The sequence below is a fragment of the Aspergillus luchuensis genome, chromosome 2, assembly GCF_016861625.1.
Source record: "Aspergillus luchuensis IFO 4308 DNA, chromosome 2, nearly complete sequence".
NCBI lineage: Eukaryota > Fungi > Ascomycota > Eurotiomycetes > Eurotiales > Aspergillaceae > Aspergillus > Aspergillus luchuensis.
In genome coordinates this window covers 4,387,339-4,414,309 of record NC_054850.1, presented here as the reverse complement: position 1 = coordinate 4,414,309, position 26,971 = coordinate 4,387,339, and the positions used below count along the sequence as shown (strand labels likewise).

General features: G+C 53.8%; 11 protein-coding genes across 11 annotated transcripts; 6 read left to right on the top strand and 5 right to left on the bottom strand.

Moving 5' to 3' along the window:
• Positions 1-297: 297 nt before the first annotated feature.
• Positions 298-2,468, top strand: medA (transcriptional regulator medA; the record flags this gene model as incomplete). Its single annotated transcript, XM_041686259.1, has 3 exons — positions 298-337; positions 474-1,957; positions 2,016-2,468. The coding sequence occupies 3 exons, from the start codon at positions 298-300 to the stop codon at positions 2,466-2,468; spliced, it is 1,977 nt and encodes a 658-aa protein (XP_041540261.1).
• A 1,217-nt stretch (positions 2,469-3,685) lies between these two features.
• On the top strand, positions 3,686-5,988 carry trpB (tryptophan synthase TRP5; the record flags this gene model as incomplete). The annotated part of the gene is made up of 3 exons (XM_041686258.1): positions 3,686-3,821; positions 3,897-4,200; positions 4,260-5,988. 3 exons carry the CDS (start codon positions 3,686-3,688, stop codon positions 5,986-5,988), a joined length of 2,169 nt encoding a protein of 722 aa, XP_041540260.1.
• Positions 5,989-7,042: 1,054 nt separating this feature from the next.
• AKAW2_21433S (putative RING finger domain protein) lies at positions 7,043-8,240 on the bottom strand (the record flags this gene model as incomplete). Its single annotated transcript, XM_041686256.1, has 3 exons — positions 7,043-7,484; positions 7,539-8,080; positions 8,133-8,240. The coding sequence occupies 3 exons, from the start codon at positions 8,238-8,240 to the stop codon at positions 7,043-7,045; spliced, it is 1,092 nt and encodes a 363-aa protein (XP_041540259.1).
• Positions 8,241-8,813: 573 nt separating this feature from the next.
• Positions 8,814-9,460, bottom strand: FIS1 (mitochondrial fission 1 protein; the record flags this gene model as incomplete). Its single annotated transcript, XM_041686255.1, has 4 exons — positions 8,814-9,143; positions 9,198-9,291; positions 9,362-9,380; positions 9,442-9,460. The coding sequence occupies 4 exons, from the start codon at positions 9,458-9,460 to the stop codon at positions 8,814-8,816; spliced, it is 462 nt and encodes a 153-aa protein (XP_041540258.1).
• Positions 9,461-9,706: 246 nt separating this feature from the next.
• Positions 9,707-10,182, top strand: SPC24 (kinetochore Spc24 family protein; the record flags this gene model as incomplete). Its single annotated transcript, XM_041686254.1, has 2 exons — positions 9,707-9,733; positions 9,781-10,182. 2 exons carry the CDS (start codon positions 9,707-9,709, stop codon positions 10,180-10,182), a joined length of 429 nt encoding a protein of 142 aa, XP_041540257.1.
• A 339-nt stretch (positions 10,183-10,521) lies between these two features.
• On the bottom strand, positions 10,522-11,379 carry AKAW2_21430S (uncharacterized protein; the record flags this gene model as incomplete). Its single annotated transcript, XM_041686253.1, has 1 exon — positions 10,522-11,379. One exon carries the CDS (start codon positions 11,377-11,379, stop codon positions 10,522-10,524), a length of 858 nt encoding a protein of 285 aa, XP_041540256.1.
• Positions 11,380-11,726: 347 nt separating this feature from the next.
• On the top strand, positions 11,727-12,391 carry SRB7 (med21 domain-containing protein; the record flags this gene model as incomplete). The annotated part of the gene is made up of 2 exons (XM_041686252.1): positions 11,727-11,768; positions 11,834-12,391. The coding sequence occupies 2 exons, from the start codon at positions 11,727-11,729 to the stop codon at positions 12,389-12,391; spliced, it is 600 nt and encodes a 199-aa protein (XP_041540255.1).
• Positions 12,392-12,802: 411 nt separating this feature from the next.
• On the bottom strand, positions 12,803-16,412 carry AKAW2_21428S (uncharacterized protein; the record flags this gene model as incomplete). The annotated part of the gene is made up of 3 exons (XM_041686251.1): positions 12,803-15,579; positions 15,629-16,153; positions 16,334-16,412. The coding sequence occupies 3 exons, from the start codon at positions 16,410-16,412 to the stop codon at positions 12,803-12,805; spliced, it is 3,381 nt and encodes a 1,126-aa protein (XP_041540254.1).
• A 953-nt stretch (positions 16,413-17,365) lies between these two features.
• LSB6 (1-phosphatidylinositol 4-kinase LSB6) lies at positions 17,366-19,786 on the bottom strand (the record flags this gene model as incomplete). Its single annotated transcript, XM_041686250.1, has 2 exons — positions 17,366-18,232; positions 18,290-19,786. The coding sequence occupies 2 exons, from the start codon at positions 19,784-19,786 to the stop codon at positions 17,366-17,368; spliced, it is 2,364 nt and encodes a 787-aa protein (XP_041540253.1).
• Positions 19,787-22,795: 3,009 nt separating this feature from the next.
• Positions 22,796-23,838, top strand: AKAW2_21426A (putative GATA transcription factor (AreB); the record flags this gene model as incomplete). Its single annotated transcript, XM_041686249.1, has 2 exons — positions 22,796-23,026; positions 23,122-23,838. 2 exons carry the CDS (start codon positions 22,796-22,798, stop codon positions 23,836-23,838), a joined length of 948 nt encoding a protein of 315 aa, XP_041540252.1.
• Positions 23,839-25,260: 1,422 nt separating this feature from the next.
• AKAW2_21425A (uncharacterized protein) lies at positions 25,261-26,946 on the top strand (the record flags this gene model as incomplete). Its single annotated transcript, XM_041686248.1, has 5 exons — positions 25,261-25,592; positions 25,701-26,041; positions 26,116-26,429; positions 26,505-26,673; positions 26,759-26,946. The coding sequence occupies 5 exons, from the start codon at positions 25,261-25,263 to the stop codon at positions 26,944-26,946; spliced, it is 1,344 nt and encodes a 447-aa protein (XP_041540251.1).
• Positions 26,947-26,971: the final 25 nt, after the last annotated feature.

The window sequence follows — 26,971 nt, the reverse complement described above, 5'->3', positions numbered from 1 at the left end:
CGCTGCCCAATTGCTTTTCGGCTTGCTCCCAGTTTTCTCTTGCTTTTTGACTGAATCAGAATATTTGATTCATCCACTGTCTTGCCGAGTGCCTCAGCCTTGTTTTTCCTGCAGTCACACCCACCATCTCCCACACCCTAGACCTTGAACTGACCCGGGGGCGTTTTACAGTTCAATCCCGAGTTACAAACACCGTTAATTCTAGACGAGTCGTTGGATTTTTCGGACCCTGAAGAGTCACAGTTTCTCGGTGCTTTTTCAGACGGCCTTCTGGCCAAGTCTGAGCCCATTTTGTCTATGTCTACTTTCCAGAAGCCCCCGCACACGGCGTTGATCGGTAAGCACTGATACATCCACTCCTCCCTCCCCCCCTTTCCCCCTCGTGGACATGGCATGGCTGGTCCAGGGTTCCCTAGGGAACACCCACCGCGTTTGAACGTTGTGAGACGCTGACACTAACTAAACCTGATTAGACTACGACTCAGCTCGATCTCTGCATGATGGCATTCCGTACCAAGGCTATGGCCAGGCACCTTATGTGACGGCCACCACGCTGGTTCCTTCCCCCATGCCCGATCACGCAAGCCAGATATCGGACTGTGTGCCCTACATGGCGAACGGAGAGTATGCGAGTTCCTACGAAGAGGGTCGTTCACCAATGCTGGCCGCTGAGAATCGCCAAATACCGGAAGTTGTCTCCTACTCGCCCCAGAGAGGCTCCGAAGGCACCAGGGTCTTCGTCCAGATTCAATCGCCATATGACCTCCACTCATCATCCTATGCGACTCTTTACCTGGTCTTCGGCTCGAAAAAGTGCGAATGTGTTCCTCACTTCCTCGGCTTCCAGGGTGCCTCGTTTCAATATGCACTTTCCGTCGACACACCTCCTTTCAGCTCCACGGGCTCCCCGTCGTTCGCAGTTCCCTTGCAAGTGTCCATGGACCATAATGACTGCCATGCAATCACCCTACAAGTGGGAGTTTATACCTATGAACATGCTTCGATGCAGTCGCCTTCCGACGAGTCTCGCAAGCGGAGGGTGCCTCCATACGCGGACGAACCCCTCTCCAGGGCACCCAAACGAGTCACCGGCCCACCAATGCATGCAAAGGAATCGCCCAGCGTATCCTCCGCGACCTATTCACCGTATCTGCAGTCCCTGCCGGCAATGAATAGCTTCGTCAGCCCACACCACACGGCGGCATCGCCGCGAGTTCCTTCGACCCAGTATCCTGGCCTATCTAACACGTCTCAAGCGTCTATCCGGGCGCCATCACCTATCACCCCATCATACAGCCCGTCGTTCCTCGCGGTCAGCAACGATGCACGAAGCACTACTTACACTATCGGCCATCCTCTGCGTCAGCAAAGCCAAGCATCGCCAGGCAGGTTCGGAAATCCCACCCTCATTCGCACGTCGACATTGCAACAGTCGGGCGCATATGGCCAAACGCAGTCATTCAATCCCTATGCTATGTGCCCGACGAAGGCAGTGTTGAAGTTGAATGGTGACCTCGATTCAATGACGGAAAGCTGGTCCAGGGAAGAGCGGGAGGCAAAGCGTCGGTTGGTTCAATTTACACGGATGCAGAGTGGCAGCACAATCCACGCAGACTTCAAGCCTGTGGCGCCTGAAGACCGTGCTCCTAATAGTATCTGCATCAGTTGCATCTACTGGGATGGGAAAGACGAATGCTTTGTTACCAGCGTTGACACCATCTACTTGCTCGAGTCCTTGGTGGGAGTCCGTTTCACGGTGGAAGAGAAGAACCGCATCCGCAGAAACCTGGAAGGCTTCCGACCACTTACAGTGTCGAAGGCCAAGGCTGACAGTGAGGACTTTTTCAAAGTCATCATGGGGTTTCCCGCACCAAAGCCCAGGAATATCGAGAAGGACGTGAAGGTTTTCCCATGGAAGATCCTCAGCCATGCCCTCAAGAAGATAATTGGTAAATACGTAAGTGACTCGTTCGTTTCATAGCCATACCAAACAAGGCTAACCGTTGGCGATCTAGTCTGCTAGTTACTCTTCGATTTCTGGAACCCTGGCCACCCCGATTGGATCGAACTACACCAGCAACGGCGCTGCCTCTGACTCTGGCACTGAGCCTCAGAATGCAGCGTCGCCCCAGTCCGTGTCTGATACTGCTGCGCCAGCCAACTACGGAGCCAGCCTAGCTGCCTCGACATATACACCCCCTTCTATGACGGGCGGTTCTGAACTGCGAGGCGGACTGGCTAGTGTCAATCAGCCCTATTCTTCCGCCTTGGCTACGCCCTACTCGTACCCTTCTGTCTGTCAGCAGCAGAGTCAACTTGGGCTCACAGCCACTGTGAACAGCAGAACTTGGGAGCTGAATCCTGTTCTCAACTCTGCCACAGCCACTGGAAACCCCAGCAGCAGCGCGTGCTACAACTACCTTGCTCCCATGCCGTATTCCGTGCATGGCCAGGCCCACGGGTCTTGAATCACCCGCGTTTCGGTTCCTCTTTGGTAATCTGCATCAACTGGCGTTTGGCTTTTCCGCTTTCTTGCGTTGTGTTTCTTGCATACCTCATTGATACCTCTTTGATTATCGTCACTCCTTTGCCATGAGACTTCGGCGCTGAGCCCTGTGGGATCTTCTCGCCCAGGATAGTTCAGTCCCGGGGCTCCTGGACTTCGCCACTTATTCTTTTTTTTATGATCACTGTCAATGATCTTATGTCTCTCCTTATACTATTACCCTTCTTCATGCCTTGATGCCCGATATCCTTTTTTGCTTTGATGCATTATAGACGAACTTTTCCCGTTCTTCACCATTTAAACCATGTTTTCTTCCTTTTTTCTTCTTGGGTTAATGTTGCATTTTCATGTGGGCATGAGGCTTTCACTCCTTTACGAAGCTGTACAACTATCTGGCATAGCATGGCGCTGCCGTCGTTCCTTCTAGGTTGCAGGTTTGGGATAACACTTGGGATTGATGTACCAGACATCTGGATTGGCGAAGGATCAAAAGTGTGAAATGGGATTTGGGATCAGATTTGTGCACCTTGTGTTATTGTGTTGTTGTTATCACTGTTGTCGTCCGCTGCTGGGTTCCTCTGCTCCTATTTGGAGAGATGGTCACCGGTATATTCACAGGACCCTGTTGCCACCAGTTTTTGGTGACTGGTCTTGTTGGGGCGGATCTATATATGCATAGCTTGCGGCGTCTGTGAAAAATCCTGTTTTATTTCTTACTTCTTCTGACTTGTTTTTCTTTCCCTTTGACATTTGGAGGAGGCAGAGTGCACAACTACATAAGTAATCTAATAATCGATCCCCAATCCAGAAGACAGATACAATTCCGTAAATCCGACATTTTCATACCCAGCGGTACCTGTTCGTAATTTTTCATTTTTATCTTATCGCCACCATCACCTGACCGGGGCGGGGAAAATACCAGCCAGCCGTCACTCACCGTAATTACTCAGTAATCGCGGTGACTCAAACCCACTTTCTTCCGCTTCTCCTCCTGCTCGACTCTCTCTTCCTTCCCCCAGCTTTTCCCTCCACGTCCTTATCCAATTGACCGTTTTTGGTCTCTTTTTCTTTCTTCTCGTCCCTTACCTTGATTCTATCTCCCTTTTCCTCCGCTACTCTTTCCCCGTTCCTTACTCTTTCACCACCACTCGCCGGGTGTCACCCCCACCTCCCGCCACCATGGACGGAATCAAGAATGCATTCGCCAGAGCCAAGCAGGAGAAGCGCGCCGCTTTGGTCGCCTACTTCACTGCAGGATATCCCACTGTTGAGGAGACCGTAGATGTTCTGATGGGCTTGGAAAATGGTGGTGCTGGTATGTTGTTGACCCCGCCTTTTGCAACATCTCAGATATGGAGGGGAACTAATTGACTTCGGTGATCTGCAACAGACATTATCGAAATGGGTGTCCCTTTTACGGACCCTATCGCAGATGGACCTACTATCCAGAAGGCCAACACCCAGGCTTTGGCCAATGGTGTGACAATCCCCCTTGTCCTGGACCAGGTCCGCACCGCCAGAAGCCGCGGTCTGAGAGCACCCGTTCTTCTGATGGGCTACTACAACCCTTTGATGCAGTATGGTGAGGAGCTCATGCTCCAACACTGCAAGGACGCCGGTGTCAATGGTTTCATCATGGTCGATCTGCCCCCGGAGGAGGCTGTTCGCTTCAGAGATCTTTGCGCCAGTGCCGGGTATGTTTCGACTGCATCGTGTGCGCAAATTTGGGAAGCAGGTCTAACATTTTCTGCAGTCTCTCTTACGTCCCCCTCATTGCCCCCGCCACCTCCGAGTCCCGTATGAAGCTTCTCTGCAAGATCGCCGATTCCTTTATCTACGTCGTTTCCAGAATGGGTGTCACCGGTGCTACCGGAAAGCTCAGCTCGAACTTGCCCGATCTCTTGTCTCGCGTTCACACCTGGTCCGGAAACGTGCCCACGGCGCTGGGATTCGGTGTTAGCACCCGCGAGCACTTCCTCTCCGTGCAAAACATCTCCGAGGGTGTCGTTATTGGTAGCCAGATCATCACCGTCTTGGGTGACGCCCCTGCCGGTCAGGCGGCTAAGCATGCCCAGGACTACCTCTCCAGCGTGACCGGTCGTCGCCTTGAGAGAGATGCTCAGGGCAAGGTGACTGGCTCCGTCAACGTGCTTGACCCCGTCCTGAAGGAGGCTCCCCCTGCCCTCTCTCAGCCCACCGATGTCATTACCAACGACGACACCCCGGCTGGTCCGGGCCTGGTCGACCAGATTGAAGCTCTGAACGGCTCTGGTGACCCTGCTCTCATTCCCTCCCGTTTCGGTGAGTTCGGTGGCCAGTACGTGCCCGAGTCCCTCATGGACTGCTTGGCCGAACTCGAGCGTGGCTTCGATCAGGCGCGCAACGACCCTAAGTTCTGGGAGGAATACCGCTCCTACTACCCCTACATGGGCCGCCCCAGCAGCCTCCATCTCGCTGACCGCTTGACGGAGCATGTCGGTGGTGCCAACATCTGGTTGAAGCGTGAGGATCTTAACCACACCGGAAGTCACAAGATCAACAATGCTCTCGGTCAGATCCTGCTTGCCCGCCGCCTGGGCAAGAAGAGAATTATTGCCGAGACTGGTGCTGGCCAGCACGGTGTCGCCACGGCCACCGTCTGTGCCAAGTTCGGCATGGAGTGTGTCGTGTACATGGGTGCCGAGGATGTCCGCCGTCAGGCCCTCAACGTCTTCCGTATGAGACTTTTGGGTGCTTCCGTCGTTGCCGTCGACGCCGGCAGCCGCACTCTTCGTGATGCTGTCAACGAGGCTCTCCGCGCCTGGGTTGTCCACCTCGACACCACCCACTACATCATCGGTTCCGCCATCGGCCCTCACCCCTTCCCGACCATCGTGCGTACCTTCCAGTCTGTCATCGGTGACGAAACCAAGGAACAGATGAAGGCACTCATCGGCAAGCTGCCCGATGCTGTCGTTGCCTGCGTTGGTGGTGGCAGTAACGCCGTGGGTATGTTCTACCCCTTCTCGAACGACCCCAGCGTCAAGCTCCTGGGTGTCGAAGCCGGTGGTGACGGTGTTGACACCGACCGCCACTCCGCCACCCTCTCCGGCGGCAGCAAGGGTGTCTTCCACGGTGTCCGCACCTACGTCCTCCAGGACAAGCACGGTCAGATCTCCGAAACCCACTCCATCTCCGCCGGTCTTGACTACCCCGGTGTCGGCCCCGAGCTCTCCAACTGGAAGGACAGCGACCGCGCCAAGTTCATTGCCGCCACCGACGCCGAAGCCCTTACTGGCTTCCGTGCCCTTGCTCAAACCGAGGGTATCATCCCCGCTCTGGAGTCCTCCCACGCCGTCTTCGGCGCCATGGAGCTCGCCAAGTCCATGAAGACAGGCGACATCGTCCTCAACCTCAGTGGAAGAGGTGACAAGGATGTCCAGAGCGTGGCTGATGAGCTGCCTCGTCTGGGTCCTAAGATCGGCTGGGACCTGCGCTTCTAAATCACCACCCTTCCTTCCTCCTCATCCTTTGTCCTCCATCATACCTCTTGACATCTACTACCACCTTCTACTTTCCTCCATTTCATTTAATTTCCTGTAGATTTTTCCGCTTAGACTCTCTACAACAACCCCCTTGCATTTCCCCCTTAACGATATCAGAGCGATGAAGGAATCCTGCACCCCAAAAAGTGACAATTTAAATTAAAAGGAAAAGAAGGAAAGAGGAAAAGTCTTTTCGGTCTCAAGTTTCGTCATTTTTTTTGTCGTCTCATCCATTACTACCGACTTTTACTTGTGAGTTGGGTCGAGATTTTCGCTTTGATCGTTTTCGGTTTATCTTTTTGGCTTGTTCTAGAGAGAAAGTGAGAGTTTTAGTACATATACCAGTATCGAATGCCATTGGGGTTCTTTAATTCAAGTATGGGGTCAAGTTAGATCGTTACTAATCGTATTGAACTAGTTATGAACGAACAAACGGTAAGTTGTAGAAAAAGCTATAGATGGATAGATAGTATAGATAAGGTATCAATGCTGTCTGTGTGTGCATGCGTGTGTGCATAGTTATCTTCATCGTGTCGTGTCATGTCATGTCATGTCAATAAAAAAAAAGCAGGCAAACTCCGCGAAGTCAAGTCAAGTCATTACTACATACACCTCATCAATCGTCAATCTCCCAAATGTAAAATTTGTATGCTTCGCTCCCATCTCGTCCATCAGCCACTCCCTCCGCCTAATCGACTGCGTACCCACCCCGTAAACCCTCCGGAGCCCTCACCTCGACTACTCCGGCGTTGTTGCTGTTGTTCTGGGCCCTCTGAGCCCGACCATGGGGATGACCATGAAGAGAATGACTGTGAGCTCCAACCCGATGGCGATGCAGCGTCTCGCGCTGCTGACGGCTGCGTCCGTTCACGCTCTGGACTGTCGGGGATAACGACTGGGTTGCCGCTTGTGCCCTCTGCTGCCGGTCTGTTTCCGGGAGGACTGCTAGCGCCTTCAGTTCTGCATGCCGTTAGAAAGGGTCTGCGTGATGAAGCAACATAGGGAAGGGATCTTACTGAGGCGCATCAATGCTTCGTCGACAGTGCGGACACGTGTTGTGCTGGTTCAGCCACAGCTCGATGCAGCTGTAGTGAAACCAGTGGCTGCAAGGTAGCACCGTGACCTCGGTCCCTAGCTCCACCGTGTCCATGCAAATCGAGCATTCCGCTCGACCTTCGCTCCCCAGCATCTCCTCATCGACCTTCTTCTTCGGCAGCGATTGGATTGCACTGGGCGGGGCTGGTGGTGGCGCTCCGCGGTTGGCATTCTGTTCCATCAGCTGAGAGATCACGCGGTCCAGTTCCTCCTGCGAGTATACTGCGTCCCCATGACGATCGAAGTTTAGCAACGTGGACAGCATGGCGAGGGGATTCGGCCCCGTCATCACCCGGACGCCGCCAGTGCCACCTGCCTGTGTGTTTGTGCCGAAATCCGAGCGGAACAGCTCCAAGATACTGATAATCATTAGCCCTGCAATGTGAAGCAACGACGTCATCGGCAGCACTTACTCGCCCAGAGTCCGCAGAGGATTATTCACCGGTTGCGGACCATCCGCATCTCGCGGGTGCAGACCGCCGTCCTGCGTGCCGGTCCGGCCCTCCGCCTCGATGTCAAATGCAAAAGATCCCAGTGTCCTCCCGCGGTCGCGATCTGTGCCTGAAGCTTGGGCTTGGCCACCTGGGCGATTTTGCTGCCGGTAGGTGCTTGCGAGACCATGAAAGATGCTATCTAGACCCTGCACCATCGGCATTAGTGGGTCGGGATTTGCCTGTCGCTGTTGGGTCGGAGGTGACCCCCCTCGGAGACCATGGGTATAGGTTGTGGTGGAGAAGGTGAAACGGCCGTCCGGAGACCGATATGTGCGATGGGTGAATCCGTTCCCATGTCCGGGACCCCAGCCTTGATCAAGATCATCATCTTCCTCCTGGTGAGCCCAGGGGTTGTGGTCTGCCCATGGATTCGGGGAGCGGGCGTTGGCCGCGGCGGGGGGCGAGGGGGGTCGGTGGAATGAGGGCGGGGGCTCGGCGTCGGGATCTGGCGGGATTTCGATCTGGGGATGGTCAGATAGGGTTGAATGGAAATGATGGCGGAAGAGATCGTACAATTTCAGTAAAGTCTGACTCGCAGTGCGGACAGATCATGCCCTGAGCTTCGCGCAGCCAGACGCCGCCACAAGCATGGCAGAACATGCGGTCCCCCACGTCGGCCATGGCGATCCGGAATCCAACGGCGAAACGAGGCGTGGATGAGAGGGGGACAATAGAAAGGTGGGGTGGAAGGTTGTCACCGTAGACACTAGTCAGATGGTGGTGCAGGAGACAAGATCTGACGAATCAATCAAGCAGAAGGGATGTTGGGGTGATAGTGGTTGATAGATCGAGAGCAGCGCAATGCAGCGTCATTCATGGCTCGTTGGGCACGCATTCGTTCATCCACAAGGGCCACGGGCGTGACGGGGACAAAGACTTAAAGCATGGGAATCATCCGACGGGTAGATATGTTAGATATCAGAAAGATACCGACATCAGATGACAGCAAGAGAAAGATTGGAGAGAAGATGGAGGAAAGAAAGAGAAAAGCAGGAAAGAAGAAGCGACTCGGGATGACGTTAGCCACCTGTGGCGCAGCTGAAGATAAAGCAGTAGTAGTGATAGCATCCATTAACATTAATCACGCATCCAATCTTGCTTGTCAGAACGCCCCAATGCAAGAATAAAAACACCCGAACAGCCTTATTTACACTCATGCACCCAGAACAATCAATTCACAGTCTCTGCCATTCCTCAGCGTCTCTTTGCCCCCCGCATCACCAATCCACCCACCACGCCGGCCGCCAGCGCCAGCCCACCCACGATGGCAATACCCATCAGGCCCTCCTTGGACACCTTTTCATCGATGAGCTGGCCTAGACTAGCGGCCTGCAGGTTCCCGGGTTCCTTATCACGTAGTAGATCGTTGTACCGACGGGCTTCGCCGTAGTTACCGAGCTTGTAGTTACCCAGCGCGAGGTAGTACAGACATTCGCGACGTCGTTCAGGCGCAGCGCGGAAGATCTCCGACAGCAGACGGACACCCTCTTGTTGTTCGACCCGAGCATTAGATTTAATCAGACCCTATACATGTCGTCAGCTGAATGAGCCAGCATCGGGTAATCTGCCGGTCCCTACCCAGGCGTAGTTGAACTTCGTCTGAATGCCCACGTAGTCACCTTCCTTCTCATACTGGGCGCGGAGCACCTGAAGTTCCGCTGGCTTTAGCGGACTGTGCACCGGTTAGCTTCGCTGGGTTCTGGAATATTGGTAGAGTGATTCGATGGGGGGAAAGCGCTGACCTCTCAGCATCGGCGGCATCTGCAAGCAGGCAGTTAGCGGAGGGGGAGGGACCAGCACCAACGGGGAGAGAAATACTCACAAGGAAGATTAGAGCCCATTCTGAAGGTATCTCGATGTATCTGGTGGGAAGACGAAGACTTTTGGCCGACAACGACAAGAGAAGATTCGGAATCATGGCCGGGGCTGCCTGGCGTCACGCGCTGTGGCGGTGCGTGCGGCGGTGGCGGTTGCTCCAACAACAAACAATCTCTCCACTTCCGGAGTGTAATTGCTGCCATTGCTATCAGAACTACGAGGTTGATATTTAACATTACAACGTATATAGCCCTGAATTTACCGTCATCATGCTCCTCGACGAGAATCCCGCTGGTGTAAGTCCCTTTCACCCCCTTAATTATGCTTATTGCTGACTCTCCAGCTCATCAACCACACCATCGGCAACTTCAACATCCACCCCGATAAACAAGCCGTCACCCGCATCAATGACTCGCTCGCCGCGCTACAGCAATCGCGTGAGCTGCGCACGCGCGAAGCTGAATCAGCTCTGCGCAAGCTCTCCCGGCACCTGTCCGCCCTGACGGCCCAACATGAGGAGGCCGTGATGGCGCATGACTCCGGCAAGCACGCCGCGGAGATGGTCGAGCTGGACACGAAGAAATTCCGTATTGCCAAGTCAGCTACCGAGCTGGAGATTGAGAGTGAGCGGCTAGAGGGCGAGCTGGAGATGTTGAAGGAGCGCCTGGCCGATCTGGAGGCGCAGGGGTTGGAAGGTGATGAACCGACGCGCCGGGAGCGTGAGATGGATGATGCGACGCTGTGAGTACTTTCCACCTGTCTCATACGGAGTATACGGCGACTGACTCTCTCCTAGGCTGCGATTAAAAATCTACCGGTCCCTAGGAGTGGACATCGAGGCCGACGACGCGGGCAACTTCACCAAGGCGGTGATCCGCAATAGTCGCAAGGGCGATGTGCATGTGGTGAACATTGACCCGAAGTTCTCACGGTTCTTCTACTCGAACTACTTCTGGTCGACGATGCAGGGATAGATGTGCTTGGTGAGATGGACAGTTTGGACGGCGTTTACGGATATACCCTGGCTTGATATGACAATTCTATAACTACTATTACATTCTATACATTAAACTATGCTCTATACTTATGTAGTAGACTGACATCTCCTCAACTCCCCCCTCACAACCTCCCTCTCCTCCTCACTCAACCCACTCACCCTCCCATCCCTAGCATACAACAACGGCTTCTCAAACGGAAACAACCGTTCCACGACCCCCAGCACCTCCTCCCATCTCTCTTCCCCAACACCCCACAACTCAAACCACCTCCTCTGCATAACCTCCATCCTCTCCACCACCGCATCCACCCCCGGAACATCCTCCCCATCCCACGTCACCCTCGCCTCCGCATCCTGCTCACCAGCATCAGCACGATAAACAACCCCAACCCCTAACCCATCCCCAACCACCCCCTCGACCCTCTCATTCCAAAGTACCTGCCTCACCCTCCCCTCCAGCCCAACAAGACACCAAACCAACGGAAACCGACTCCTACTCAGCGCTTCCCGCACGCCCCTCGTCGCCTCCCTCGGACTAACCAGCATCCCGATGACGCCGGTCCCGCGCCATCCCACCGGCGCCGATGCGAACGTGCCCTCGAGTTCGCGAACGATATTAGGCCCGAGTTTCGTCTTGAGCGCTTTGCATTGTACGAGCACGCGCGGCGGGTGTTCGTGTGCGGGGAGGTGCCAGGTTCCGACGAGGTCTGTGCCGGCGTCGGAGCGGCCGCCGGTGCGGTGGAGGAGGAGCGCGGAGGAGCGGAGGGTGGATTGGATGGTGTATTCGTAGTGGGTGCCGATGTAGGTTGTGCTTGTGGGAGGGAGGGAGGTGCGTGAGGCGTGGGCGAGAAAGGAGGGGAGTGTGGTGTGGGATGATGAGGATGGGGGGATTGGGGGGTGGGGGAGTTTGTAGAGACGGCGGGTTAGGGGGGAGAGTGTTGTCATTATTCTTATGATAAGAGTCTGTAGATATGCATTGAATGTGTGTGTGTGTGTATACTGTGGTTTAAATTAGTGTTACTACTTACCGAAATATATGGCGGAGTAGATGGGGATAGACGTACCTGGAGAGGAGAAGAATAGAAGTTGGAGAAATACTTTAATTTTGGGGTTTATCGGGCGGAATCAAACTTATCGGGGAGCGGAGATTAGCTTAGCTCTCTCAATTCACTTCACACTCCACCATTACCCATCGTCACTACCTCTACAATTTTCATCAACTACACTACTCTAACTACACTACACCCACAACAAACCAAAAAGAAATAGACGAGGGGGAATAAAAAAACATAATGGCAGACATCCTCACGCAACTCCAAACCTGCCTGGACCAGGTACAACCACCCCATTCCCATCCCCATCCCACCATCCACACCAAACTAACAACCCAACAACACAGCTCGCAACCCAATTCTACGCAACCCTCTGCTACCTCACAACCTACCACGACAACATCCCCGCGACGCCACCCCCGACAACCACAACGCCGAGCGCCGCACCCCTCCTCGCAAAAATCCCCAAGAACGCATCAACACCCCCGGTGCCCGCGTCCGCGCCCCAAGCAGCACAATCCCAATCGCAAGCGTCGCCGCCACCACCCGACAGCACCAACCCCCCGGGCCAGGGACCGAATGCAGACAACCAACAGCAACAAAACGCAGATGGGACAGCAGAAGGGTTACCTGCGCCGGATAGTCCCGCTACGTTTGCTGCGCGGCAGAGGGAGTTGGCGCGGGACCTGGTGATTAAGGAGCAGCAGATCGAATACTTGATTAGTGTGTTGCCCGGGATAGATAGTAGTGAGGCGGAGCAGGAGAGAAGGATTCGGGAACTGGAGGGGGAGTTGAGGGTTGTGGAGGGGGTGAGGGAGGAGAGGAGGAGGGAGTTGGGGGTGTTGAGGAAGAGGTTGGAGGGGGTTTTGGGGGTGGTGGAGAGGGGGATTTATTCTAGGGGTTAGATTTATACTATGATATATGATACTACTAAGTAACTGATGTCTTGTTTTGTTGGCTGGATATGATGGAGTATGGAGTTGACTTGCGTCTTCTAATTAGCTTAGCTTAGCTAGCTTAGCTTTCTTTGTCTTTCTCTCTTCCTTTCCTTTCCTTTCCTTTCCTCCGTTCTCCTCTATCGTGTATCACGGAATTAATCACATAGCAAAAAGGAGATAAATCAATGGGATCAAATGAATGATGGGTGGAAAACAAATCCAGATGCATGAAATGAGGGTGAAAAAAATCCAGGAATGCAATAAATCAACCAAACGCCTCTCGGGTATCAAACCAGTATTATCAGTATGAGCGCAGCATCTCCTTCTAGTGAATCTGGTGCTTCACTAGGAAATAAAGGAATCATCGGTATATCACCATCACTTGAATAAACTCCGGTATTCGCGCATGCGACGCTCTTGCACCTCCTTCTTGTCCAGCTTCCCCCTGTTCAAACTCAAATCTGCCAGCTGCTGCTTCTTCTTCGCTAGCTCGAAGATCTTTTCCTCAATACTGCCCTTCATCAAGAACTGTACGGTCGTCACTTCGCGCGTCTGCCCGATACGATGTACGCGGTCCACGGCCTGCGCCACTGCCGCTGGATTGTACTGCGGCTCCATAATATACACCTTGGACGCCGCTGTCAAGTTCAGACCCACGCCGCCGGCCCCGATCGTCGCCAGGAGCACCGTGATGTCCGGGTTACTGTGAAACTCCTCCAGCGCCTTGCTTCGCGCTGCCAGACTCATCGTCCCATCGAGCCGTGTGAACCCGTTGATGTCGTTGTCGCGCAGCGCAATCTCAATCAAGTCCAGGTGCGACGTCCACGCCGAGAACACCACGCTTTTGATCGGCCGCTCCCCGGGCCCTTGGCTCTTACTCTCCTCGGCTGTTTCCAGGAGCTGCGCCACCAGCGCCTTGGTCTTCGTGTGTGGACCCTCGTACTCCCCTAACGTCTTGCCGTGTCGTCGGCTCTGTTTGGCTTGCGCCTGATCCACCAGGTAGTCCTGCAGTCCACCTACCGTGATCGTGGAATACGAGGCTGGCATCCAGCCATCACACACCTGGCATTTGATATCGTGCGCCGAGCCCACCGGACGGTCGAAAGCGGGTTTCCACCCCGAAAAACAGTCTGGACACAGGACATCGAAGCACGGCAGCAGAATCGCCATGGCTGTTTGCCTGTCGGTCGTGCCATTATCGGAGCTTGGCTCCTCCAGGCGCTTCCCGCATACAGCGCATGTGTCTGCGGAAGTCTCCTGCATGAGTGTAAACATTTCGTAAGCCTTTTTGTCGGTGGCTCCGGCAGCGTCGCCTGCGCCTTCTTCGAGATCGATTGCGTCGTGCACGCTCATGCCCGTGATGCGCTTGCGGTCGTCTGGCTCGAGCAGTTCCTTGCCGTGCGCGCTGATCTGTCGGAGGATCATCATCGCCTTGAGGATGTGGTGGTACATGCGACCTTTCATCTTGGACTGCTCTTCACCGGCAATCACCCGCATCATGACGTTGGACTCCTTGCGGAAGAACTCGTGCAGCTGTTGTTCCTTCTCTGTAAAGTTGAGCACGATGATCTTATCGTGCCGTGCCGGAAGATCAATTTTGTCCTTCACCCGGCGGAGCGTGAACGAATCTACCAGCACCCGCAAGCTGGCCAGCACTGATGCATCGCCCGTTTTGAACCGACTGAGGATGTGTATTCCGAACCGCCCTCGGTCGTCATAAGGGAAGAGCCCCAGGAACTTGGTGACCGAGAGGAGATCTTCGAGGCGATTCTGGATGGGCGTTCCGGTCACGGACCATCGCCGCTGGGAATTGAGCTTGAAGATGGCCTGAGTCTGCGCTGCACTCTGTTCGCGGATCGTGTGCGCTTCATCCAACACAATGCGGAACATGTTCATCTTGGTCAAAGGGCTGACGCCCCGCTTTGCTCCTCGTCCAGACAGCTCACTAAGGACGATGCTGTACGTGGTGATCACAAGGTCATATTTGGACAATTCTTCCACGTCATTGGTCCGGGTCGGTCCATGGAAAACATAGGACGAAAGCGCATTTTCCTTCAGATGCTCCTTGATCTGATTGGACCAGTTGTTGACAGCGCTGAGAGGTGCCACCAGCAGCGTCGTCTTGGTATTGCGGATGCCCGGCAAGCTGCGGACAAGCTCGGGATCTGGGATTAGATCCGCCCACTGGTTGGCCTCCTCCAGGGAAGACAGAACTAGGGAGAGAATGCTCAGGGTCTTACCCAGCCCCATCATGTCCGCCAGCAGTCCTCCCAGACTCTGTGGAGGCTCTTCATCTAGCACCATCCCGCTTATGATTTCACGGTACCGCCTCTTGCCATTCTGGCGATAAACCACCCGCCAGAGCGAGTTATTGTCCGCCTCCTTGGGCCCAAACCTGCGTGGCTTTTCCTTCTCTGTCATGAACCAAAGTGCCTGCTTCTGATGCCGAAGCAACGGCGTGTTCAAAGAAGACGGAGGGTCCATTTCGGGCAAATTGTCGGCGCTCTGCAGCTGATCGAACATTTTCATCACGGCGTCGTTTACTTCTTCGGCTGTTCGCACTTCATAGTTGACTCCCACCCGGCCCCTCGCAGCTGCCGCAGGCAGCATCGCCGCTTGAGCCCGTCGCCTCTCTGCATGTGGATTGTGCACAGGAACGCCCTGTTCCACCGAAAATGGCGTCCCCAGCCAGACATTATGCTGACCCAGATGTTTCCCCACAAGCTCCGCATCCTTCCTCAGACCATACAGATTGACGGACGCTCGGTATGCATATGAACAAGGCGCCCAGGGCCACTCGTCGTCCTTTCTCCTCCGGACGTCCAAACGGGCGGTGATATTTACCTTCAGAGCCGGCGAATCGAGGAGCGGAACGACGACCGACGCTGTTTTCGCATCAACCGTCCCGAATATCTTTCCGTTGGGGTCTGACACTTCGATCCGGTTGTTCTGGCCCGGTTGTCGATGCACGCCTAGCTTCATGGAAGGCCAGTCATGCGTGGAGTCGCCAAAGATAGTCTGTGACGAAGGCTTAGGGACCAACTGCGCCTGAATCGTAGCATTCTCAATCTTTCCATAGCAGACCCGCTGAAGACTGAGGTCATTTGAGCCGGTGACCTGCACATCGTCGTCATCCGTCGCTGGCCCTGACGCATCTAATATAGAGTCAGCATATTATTTCAACCCACATATCCATCATCCTACCAGTAGTCAAGTCAACAACATCAGGCAGCACGGCCGGGGAATTCGAATTTGAACGACCATCCTTCATCCAATTGCCCAAGCCCGTATTTCCCACGCCTGTGAACTTGTGGTTCACAGACCGTGGCCCATTCTCTTCTACTTTGACCCTCTTATATAGCTGGCTCGAACGCCCCTCCACCCCGTACATATTCTCAATTAAACTCCCGTGGCGCGTTTCATCCATCTGTTCCGAAGACCGTTTCCCGTCCGTCCGCTCTTCGAACTGAGCACTAGCAAACTCCACATCCAGCGCGGGTTCCAAACTCGCCTCCTGCTGCTGCGGCGACGAACTCCCCGTATCGCGGGTACTCGGCGACCTCGTAGATAGTGACTGCGATCTGGACTTTGACCTGGGGCTCGCCCGTTGCGACGGCTGACGGCGCCGGGGACTTAGAAGCCGCTGCGCTGCGGAGGCGGTTCCCGCGGGCGGCGCAACGACAGTGCGCTGAGGCGAGGACGACGGATCCTGTTGGGCGCTTGTTCCTACTAGAAGAGAAAGTGAGTTTTCGTTGGTGTCTAAGTCGATGGGGTCATCTGGAGGGGAGGGGCAACGCAGCGAGGCAGGCAAGGAGTATTGACGGTTGTGGTGATGGTCCTCTTGGTGATGGTCACTGGGTCCATCGCTCCAGCGATCCGATGGGGTTCGAGTGGGATCCGGGGAGTTACCATTGTTTTTCTGCTGCTGCTGTTGAAGCTGTTTCTTGTAGGCCCGCGGGTCCAGGAGCATGGCGGCGTGGGAAGCCATGATTCGATACTGGATGCAGGTGCCCGAGACACGCGTGCGACGTAGAGTGTTAGGCCCAGTGATTGATCACGGATCGGATGAGACGATGGCGGGGAGACTGGGAGGGACATCTAGATCGGTTCGAAAGAAAGTCGGGATTGCCTGCTGCAGGTGGAGGGAGAGGCTGGGCTGAGCATCCAACAGAGAGAGAGAGAGAGAGAGTTACTCGGAGGGCGGCAGTCCGGTTAGTTGGTGGTGGTAGTGGTGGTAGCCTTGGTGGTGGCGGCGTAGGGATGAGCGTCAAGTGAGAGAGTGTGTGAGGGGGAGCTCAGATCTCTTCCATCTTACGGCCAGGATGAAATGATCGGCCGGGCAAGAGGAAGCGCCGAAAGAAGAAAGCTAGTTATGACGGTAGAATGAGTGATGACGGAGGAAAGAAGAGAGAGTAACGAGATAATTAGCAGGAAGTATCAATCTAGTTGCTTGACCGTGACGAGGAACCACCGATACATGATAAGATTGCGGGTCTTCCTCGGTCGGCGCTGTTTCAGTGCCCACTTTTCACCTGCTGATATCCGTCTCATATCAATATCTAGGTCTCTATATAACTACTAGTGTAATAAGAGGTTTGACTCTCCCGAAAATTAAAACACTCTTACATCATCGCTGACTTTGTATTAGAATTCTAAATGTACTTCCAAAAACTATATACTGGTGTATTATGTATAAGGTAGACAGACAAGGAGGCAACCGCCCAAAAATCCCTCGCGAAGATCAACTTCCATTTCTATGACTAAACCATCAAGATTTTTCCAACAAGGACCAGACCCTGCAAAAGAACTCCTCATGCCAGGTTATCATGATACACGCTAAATAAAAGAAGAGAAGAAGAATGTGAAGAAGAATGGAAAGATGAGATGGGATCTGCGCCGATAGAGAGCAGATCCTGACTGATCGCAAGCAAACCAACCGGGTTAACACCAGGTAAACACCGGGTTCTTGCTCTTAACTGCTTCTAGTCGCTCAACAATCACCTTGCGCTGGTTGCCTTCCATTCCCTCTGCGGCGGCATATCCCAGGTCGCCTTCCAGGTCGTCGCTACTCCAGATCAAATGCGCCTGCCCGCGCGCACTGGACACCGAACTGTGCTTCTGGTGCCGGTGGCCCGGGCGGGGAGGGAGTGTCGCCCAGCTTCGGTCCAGGCCTTGTCCCTGGCTCAGCTCGTCAATGCTGTCGCGCCCAAATCGGTAGTCGCCCATCGTAGCAGGGCTGCCGGACTGGGCCCGGGCATGACCCGAACTGGACCCGCGCCCGCGGGAGAGCTCGAATCGGTTCGGATTAGGTAGCTCATTTGGAGGAGAACTCAACCCCAGCAGGTCGACATCAGGGCCAGTACCAAAGGACATAGCGGCGCCAATGTCCATCTCCTCGTTGTCGGGATCGTAGCTGGCGTGTTTATCGTAATGTTCATAGCTCTTCACCTTCCGTTTCTGCGCATCAGTGGACGGCCCGCGGAGGGGGATCGCGACTGGAACATCCACCAAGTCATCCCAGACGCACACACGCGTCCGTCGTGTCAACTCCAGCGGACCATGATCGGGGTGCTTCAGCGTTTCCACTACGTTCCAGGCTTGTCCCTTCATGACTGCAATCTGTCGAGCAAACATGCTCTCTTTGAAATCGGAATCCTGCGAAAATACCCGCCGGAGGGCCATTTGAGTCCCGCTCCACCAGGCCGTCGAGGTAAGAAGGGGCAGAAAATGGTCGCGAGTTTTCTGCGAGAACGGCTGACCGATCAAAGAAACCGGCAGGAACAGCCAGCCGAACGGGAAGCTTCGCCACTATGACAGGTTAGCAAGGTTTGCGACATCGCGTTGAGTTCAGGACGGTGGACTTACGGCATCGGGATGCTTCCACGGCCACGACAAGCTGTTGTCAATGGCTCCGATCTGAACGGTCACCTGGGGGTCGGTTGCGTTCAATGGGGTCCCAGTACGGCTAACGGCTACCATTGCTTCACGTCGCCGATAAGGATGCTGAGCTGCACTCGTTCCGTTGGAGTTGACAGAAACGGGACGAGCAGGCGGCATGTCTTCATCATCCTCTTGTGTTTGAACTCCATTGGGCTTGGGCGGGTCAGCGACAATGGAAACCTCTTCAGTCTTCCAATCGATCTTGATCATCCAATTATCCAATCCACGATCTGTGTTCCGCATGATATAGTCGAGAATCACAAGTTTCTCCAATTCTTCCCGGAACGACTGCTTCAACCCTTCCGTCCAGTAGAACCGCCGTTCTCGGCTTTCCTCGCGGGGGGATGGCGTGCGCGCCTGACCGTCTTCATATTCTTCTTCGTCCTCGTCATCGGAATGGACGCCGGAGGGACGGCAAGCTTCACTCCACGGCCGCTTCTTGCGCTTCGGGGCATCCTCCGCTCGGAAACCAGTGTTAGTCTGATCTGGCCAAGGGTGGTCTCGCAGGAAGAGGTTCGCATCCTTGTAGCCCTTCAGAAAGACCTGGAAACTGCCTGCTTTTGGAGGAAGCGGCCTCTTGCCCATCCAAGCCTTCCTGCGGTCCCAGAAATCGTAGAAGAAGGATTTCGAAGACAGCCAAACAATGTCGGTGTAGGGGACGAGGTTCGTGTGAAGACGCGAGTCGAGAACGTACGCCGCAGCTTCCGAGACATACGACAGGTTAGGAATCAGGCATGCCCGGCCAAAGAAGCAGGGGAACAAGTTTCGGTGGATCCATTTGGTCCACTTCGGGTTGCGGGATGCATATGGTTCCTCATCCTTGGGCTTGAATACTCCCACAACTTTACCCTCGGCATTGCGCGCAAAGTAACTACCAGAGCTTCCTTGAGAGATCATCCTCGGATGGACACCCATCTCAATGGCTATCCGGACACTCTCCACGACTTCCTCGAACTCGTCCCGGGCTCTGCGCGCAGCCCCCTCGATCTCATCTGACTCGAGGGCTTCCGCAGAGATGGGCCGAACGCCGTCGGGAGCCTGGAAAACAGAGTGATAGATCTCCAGCTTCTCCTCTTCGAAGGTCTTGCCCTTAACACGGTTGATCTTAAACTTCGAGGCGATCTCCTCCGCCCACCGTTCGAGACGGGCATTGATGGCCTTGATGTCGACCCCGGAATTCCTCCGTCCTCGGCGATAGTGGCCACTCAGTCGTCGACGGTGTTCGGGGGGCGTGGACAGGCCGGCGGCCTGCATTTGGGCTCGGGAGGAGATGGGAGCATATCGGGGGGCGGACTGGGAAATCGTGTTGGGGGCGTGTAGGTCGTCATCGTCGGAATAATCGTACAAGTCGTTGGCTCTATCCTCCTCCTCTTGAGCCAAGCGGGCGTAACCCGAGGTCGCTGGCCGATTACTTTTGGGCATAGTGAATGGAAGCGGGATACTTTATGAAATAATGGGACAAGTCGAGTCGGGAGGCAACCGCTTTCGGACCATATGAAGGCGACGGGGCAAGGGAAAGAATTAAGGTAGGAGGTGGATAATGAACGGCGAGAAAGGGAAGGATGATTGATGAACAAAACTCAAGCCATTACTGGATTAAGACGAGTAAAGACGAAGTAGAAGCGATAGTCCCCGACCACGGAGAGGTAGGGAGAGCGACAGAGAGAGGGAGGGAGGGAGGGAGAGAGCAGATTCCAAGAATCCAGAGCCGGAGAGAGAGTTCGAGGCAGCGCCGCTGTCATCTTGAAGAAGTGGCCGCTCGCCGCAATTACCACTCGTACCGTCACCGTACCACCAATTACGGCGGCTTAGTCAAGCACATGGCAGTCAGGGTCCAAATCAGCCACACCCCGGATACCATACCATACCGCACCGCCACCTCTGGTCGTATCGTGCCGCTGGGATCCACTCGAGCTTCACGGAAGCCCCTGAATTATCGATGGCTCGCAACGCGATGCTTTTCCCCGGAGAAGGAATAGACGATTTCTGGGGAAGGGGAGAGATATCAAGAAGGTTGCTGCTCAGTCTGAGCTATCAATTCCCCTCTGATCCAGATTGTCAGTGGATTGAGTGAGAAAGCACACAAACTACGACTTCACTCCGCAGTGTCTGTTTCTACAAATAGTAACAGCCATGATCTGTTCTTCAATTTTGAGCCAGATATTTCAGGGTCTTATGGTTGATACTTGTCGTCCAGTTCATCGACAACAGCTACTGCCATTGACCCCGTGCAGACACTGGCAGCCGTTTTCCAGCATTTCCTCTCCACGCGATATGCGCGCCATGGCTTCGTCTCTCCAACGAGATTATGCTACGATCTAAGACATGGACCGATAAAGTGAAACGAGGTGCAGTAGCATGATGTATGAAGAATTGCTATAATGGAAAACATCAACAGTCGAATGGTTGCGCACCAATCAGCAATACCATGACTGATTCCGATCACAGCAAGCATGAGTCCTGGTCAGCCACTCTGCCGGTCAACTATCGTCTGCTATTGACGCTCAGCTCCACCTCAGCCTCCACTCCACTATAGAGAAGTCGTGAGTGATGATGGTCTCTGGCCGGTGGAGGACAAGCTTGAAAGACAAAAGAACACAGGGGCGATCACAGTAAATACTAGGCTGGTGGGAAAGGGGCATGCAGGGGCGCGACAACAACATTGCGAAGATTCATTCCGGGCCCGTCCCGCGCATACTATTAGATAGGCGCATAAACCTTGGAGAGCAGAAGCATAGCATAGCAACAGCCCGGGACTGACTGGGGAGGAGGTGATAAGGAGGAATTCCTACGGGTGACGGATCCCTATCCAAGATTTAATCTGAGTATCCAAGACTCGGCTGGGCCCAGCCAAGCGGCGGTTCCGCAGAGCCATTTCGATAAATAATCGATAGCCTCCGACGCGCGATAGCAGCCCCGATAATCAACCCTCGATCTTCCTTCTCCCTCCCGACCATCCTGTTCCCCTCCAGATTTGTCTCGAATCCCCTTCCCCAAACCCCATTATCGTCTTTCGCATGGTTCCTTTCCGGTTAACCAGCTTGGATTCTTCTGTTTTTTTACCTTCTTGTCGCTCCTTTCAGCAATCGCTCCTTGGGTCGACTTGCAGCAACTTGTCCCCGAGATAGCCTTGTGTTGAGATCTTTTACTCCTGGAGTATAATCTCTGATGTCCCTTGGGCCGGACAAAAGCAATTATCAAGAACAAAAAGAAAATCATTTCGGGCTTGGAAAAAGTTTATTGATTGTTTGATCACAACTGGTCAACCAAAAAAAGTCGAACGACATTCCATATCATTCCTCCCTTTCAGACGTGGCTGGTCCTCTCCAACGGCACGAATCTTTCCTCCCAAACCGTCGTCGTATACCACTCCCGGAACGACGGAAAACCTCTCCTCGAATTGTCTATAATTCGGTCATTTTGGGGCCGGATTTCTAGCTAGTTCCCTCCGACAACCTCCACGGTGGCTTCACTTCTGTTCCGGGCGTCGCCCATCGACCCAGCCCTTCGTCCGCCGTCGCCGTCGAATTCCCAGTCTCAAGACTCGAACTACAAACATACTTCCTCCTCGACTGACAGTCAACCGGGATCGCGTCAATCGACCACGGATACTGGCGCGGGAGCATCATCAGCGTCATCGCAGTATTCTGGAACGCTTCCCGAGGCGAGTTCTCTAGATAAATACACCCACAGCCCGAGCAGTAGCAGCAACGGTAGTGCCTTTCCCAGCTCTCTGGGCCCATCTCTGCCTGGACTCTCTGCTTTGGCCTCGGTCGCATCCGCGCCCACTTCCAATCTGCGGTATGTGTACCTAGCAAGAACCTTTCCCTATGCGATGTTGCATAGACGAGACCAGGTAACGGAATGAGAGGGGAATCGCAGTGAAGATCATACGTGATTCCCCTGCCATATCCGAAGGGGCGATATGATAACTTTGAATGCTCACACGCCCAATGCGCCCGTATCTCTGGTTATGCTGACGAGTCTTACGTGTACAGAGCCTCGAGTAGCAATGCGCAGCCCAGTATGGCCAATATGACATACGCGACATCTTCTCCGGCTGCCACTACTGGTGGGCAAGGCAATAATCCTGTAAGTTACTGGAACGATCTTATCATCGGAGGACGATGGTTTTTATCGAGCTACGCTGGTTTTGTTGCTTTTTCCTTCTTGCTTTGGGGTGAAATTTTTGGTGTTCATGGTGACCCTTAATTTCCTGGGTTTCTTTTTCTGTGCCAATCCAATCTGCTGTTATCAGCAGCCGCTGGGGGCTTGGCGCCGCACCACCTGCTCCTTATCGCGCCAGCCCATCAAATCTCTCCCGATCTTATCAACCCAGCGCTCTTCCTCCTCCATCCACTATCAGTCCGCTTCCCCATCTTCTGTCTTTCCCTCCCCTCTCCTTCGCGCAATCCTACTGTTCCAAAAACAATGGCGACTACGTTGGCTGATCACAAACGTCCTCAATTACAGCCTGTGTGCCAGAATTGCGGCACTTCTACGACACCTCTCTGGCGCAGAGACGAACTCGGCTCCGTCCTTTGCAACGCCTGTGGCTTGTTCCTCAAACTACATGGCAGACCCCGTCCGATAAGCTTAAAGACCGATGTCATCAAGAGTCGCAACCGGGTCAAGACTGCTGGTCAGGGCCCCAAGCGTAAGGTGAGTCGGTCGTCTAGAAAATTTTTCCCTGCCTGTATACTGTCGTCGTTCACCTGAGATAACGGTCGCTAACATCCATATCAATCTCTTATCAGTCCGGCGGTGCTATCGATACAAATGGCTTGTCTACCTCGAGGTCCGAAGCAGGGACGCCGCCCATGGGGTCCCAAGGATACCGTCGCGCGTCGCGGAAGGCATCACCGGGCCATTCCGACCGATCCAACTCACCCGTCTCCCGAACCGAAACGCCTGGTATCCCTTCCATGCAACAACCACACCCGCAGTCGCAACACAATGCCAACATTGCGCCCCAGCACATGTTCGATAGTGTCACAATCGGCGACCATGGTCTCAGTCAGCCGAATGCGCTACCCTCGGTGCAGCCGCGCCAACCCTCGCCCACGGCGACCTCGGCGGCTGTGGACCGCCATCTCGAGTCACCACAGACCTACGATGGACTGCTTGCAGCCAATACCTCTTTGAAGACTCGCGTGAGCGAATTGGAGTTTATCAATGAACTCTTCCGGGGCCGGGTGACGGAACTGGAGCAGAGCGGCGCGACTGCGCGCCGATCGGAGATGATCGTCCGGGACTCCGAGGTACGACTCCGGCGGTCTCTGGAGGAGGCCCAACGGCGCGAAGACGATCTGAAACGGCGGATATCTGAGCTGGAGCGACAGCTTAGCGAACAGACCTCTGCCAACCCGGCGGGCAATGACAGTCCCGGCGAGCCGCTGGCCAAGCGGATGCGGCTGTCCGACGTCGTGGAGCAACCTGCGGAATCGCCGACAAAATCCCCCAAGAGTGTCTAAGGCCTCACGGGAGGGGGGCTTTGCTCGGACGATGGACGCGCATACGTGCGTCGGGCAGCACCGACGTAAACAAATGCGCACACAGTCTGTGGTGCTGCGTTCTCTGATCTTCCCCGGTCTCTTTGATACCCTTTACGAGTCTTGTCATTGGCTGGCTGTATATCGGATTAACTACCTAATTATATCACACAACCTTCTTTTTCGAGCCACTTTCCCCTTCTCTTCTTCTACTCATCCTATTTGTTCCGATATGAGTTCGGGGAGAGATTATTCTGCGCCTGCACCAACCCCCCTCATCCCAGCCCGACCGCACAAAAACCCCCTCAGAAAGAGCAAAAAAAGCAAAGGACCTGTAAAGGGTTTACATGTGTTCAATGTAATTCGTGTTATTATTAACTCCCTGAATCTAACTACTGTCTTCCTTCCAATATTATCTGGCGTAATACCAATTATCCGATGCAACAGTATCCAGTGACCACATCCTATACTTCCGAAGGCGGAAGGAAGCCTTCACAGTATCCCCATTGTAACCCAACCTAACCTAATCCTGAAGACCACCGACCCTATATCATCCCACTTTAATGATGAAACCCCCAAACCTGGGCATCCCATCTCATCTCACCACTCGCATCTACTCCACTCCGTCGATCCGATTCCTTCCTTATCAGTGCGATGGATGAAGTGCACTGGTCACGAGTCCGGAGTACCCGGAATTGTACCCGACCTCCTTACAATGCAATCTGCAATCTGCCCTTATCAATGCCCATCACGCAAATCCTCCCTTTATTATTGGCCCAACCTGATTTGTTGTCCGTCGGGGATACGACGTTGATCGGCATCTCCTCACTCAAATTTGCTTGTTTATAACCATAAGCAGATTTTCATCCTATCTATGATCTATCTATATACTATCTATATTCCCGACGGTCGGGGATGTGCTGATTGGAGAGTTCCCCGCTTTTGAAGGAGAGGGATGCAGTTACACTAACCTATTGTTGGTTTGGTGAGACTAATGTTATCTGGGTTCATGTTTACATAGAGCATATTGGTAGGTGAGGGGGTAATGGTAGGTAATGACTTAGTGCATGTAGGGGGAATGTCGCCATTTGGAGCGCAATGCTCGTTGGCTCTAGTACTTATCGGAGGTAGATGGATAGGCATCTGGCTGCCTCTTCCTATCTATGTATCAGATGTAAGGGCGCATTCATGATGCTGGCATGAGGAAACCCTCCTTTGTAGAGCAGTCATGGCTGGGATAGAATTGAGGTGTCAGTGATGAGAACGGATAATAATCGGAATTATCTCGAATAGGCAGAACAGGGATGCATGTCGATAGGACTAGACACATGACATAGAGCACGTGTCTCTCTTTCTATGGATTTAGCTTCTTCAAACATCACCACTCAGATAGCTCACGCAGCTATGAAGACAGTAATGCGTCTCTGTAGCCCTATCAATGGCATTATCAGCCGCTCCAAACCATCGCGACGGCCCATTACCTCCTGCCCCCTGCACCCCTATCAACACAGACATACAAGCTCCCTCTCATCCCCATCACCACCACGCACATTCCCCACAACAGGGTACGAACTCCTCAATCACATCCCCAAACTAGAAGAAGAATCTCTACCCGACTACCGAGCCGAGCGATTCTACCCCGTCCACCTCGGTGAAGTCTTCAATTCCCGATACCAAGTCATCACCAAACTCGGCTTCGGATCCTCATCCACCGTCTGGCTATGTCGTGATCTACAGTATGCATACTACCTTCACACACACACACACACACACACACACACACACACACACATATCTAGTTACTCCTCACCAGCCCCATCAACCACTCTAACTACGTACTCCAGAACCAACAACTACCTAACCCTAAAACTCCACATCCGCAGCACCCAACACACCCACCTCCTGGAGATCCGCATATCCAAACACCTACAAGCCTTCCACACCAAAGCCGACCATAGTAAACATGTAGGCCAGAAATACACCCGCCTCGTCTACGACTCCTTCGAGATCCAAGGTCCCCACGGAATCCACCCATGTATTCTCTACCAGCCATCCGGAATGGACATCTGCGATTACATCCAGTGTCTCGAAGGCAACGCATTACCGGAGGATCTCCTCCGCGTTACCATCCGGTTTCTGCTCATTGCGCTAGATTATCTTCATTCGGCTAATGTAGTTCATACAGGTCAACCACAGACCCCCAATCTCCCCTTCTCCCATTAATCCATAGATAGTTTACTAAGTATGATACAACAACAGACATCCAACCAACCAACATCCTCCTAGGCATCGAAGACACCTCAATCCTCACCGACCTAGAAGAGGAAGAACTCAACGAGCCTGCTCCGCGGAAAACCCACCTTCCGGATAATAGAACGATCTACGCTACGCGCGGAATGCCCTTCACAACCGGGGAACCTATGCTCACTGATCTGGGGGAGGCGAGATTATTACCCCCGCCTGATACAGGCACACAGACTGGTTCTATCATGCCCGGTTTATATAGAGCTCCGGAAGTAATGCTTAATATGGAGTGGGATGAGAAAGTGGATATATGGGCTTTAGGGCAGACGGTAACAGCTTCTTTAACTACCTAACCAACTTCCGTTGAAGTGAAGTAAAACTAACTATGGATGATGATGCTTAAGGCATGGACGCTACTCCAATCGAACCACCTCTTCACCAATACCCCTCACCTGCTTACACAGGATGACCATGCTCGTCGCTTCGCAGAGATGATAGCCCCGCTTGGGCATCCGCCTGTTGAGTTTCTGGGTGGTCGGAGTGAAGAGAGTTGGAGGTTTTGGGATCGAGATGGTATGGTATTTTTTACCTATCCCTAGTATCTATGTAAGTTTAAGGGGTTGAGTCCTGGCTGACTAGTTCAATTGCGGATCTATAGGTAAGTGGAAGAGTCACGTAGGAATTCCTGGAGGATGTCTGGATGATCGAGTGACGCGACTCGAGGGCGACAGGAAAAGACTGTTTCTGCGGTTCCTGCGGAAGACGTTGAGCTGGGTTCCTGGGGAGAGGCCGAGTGCGAGGGAGTTGTTAATGGAAGATGAGTGGGTGAGGGGGGAGGATTATTGATGTATGATTTACTAGATAGATAGTA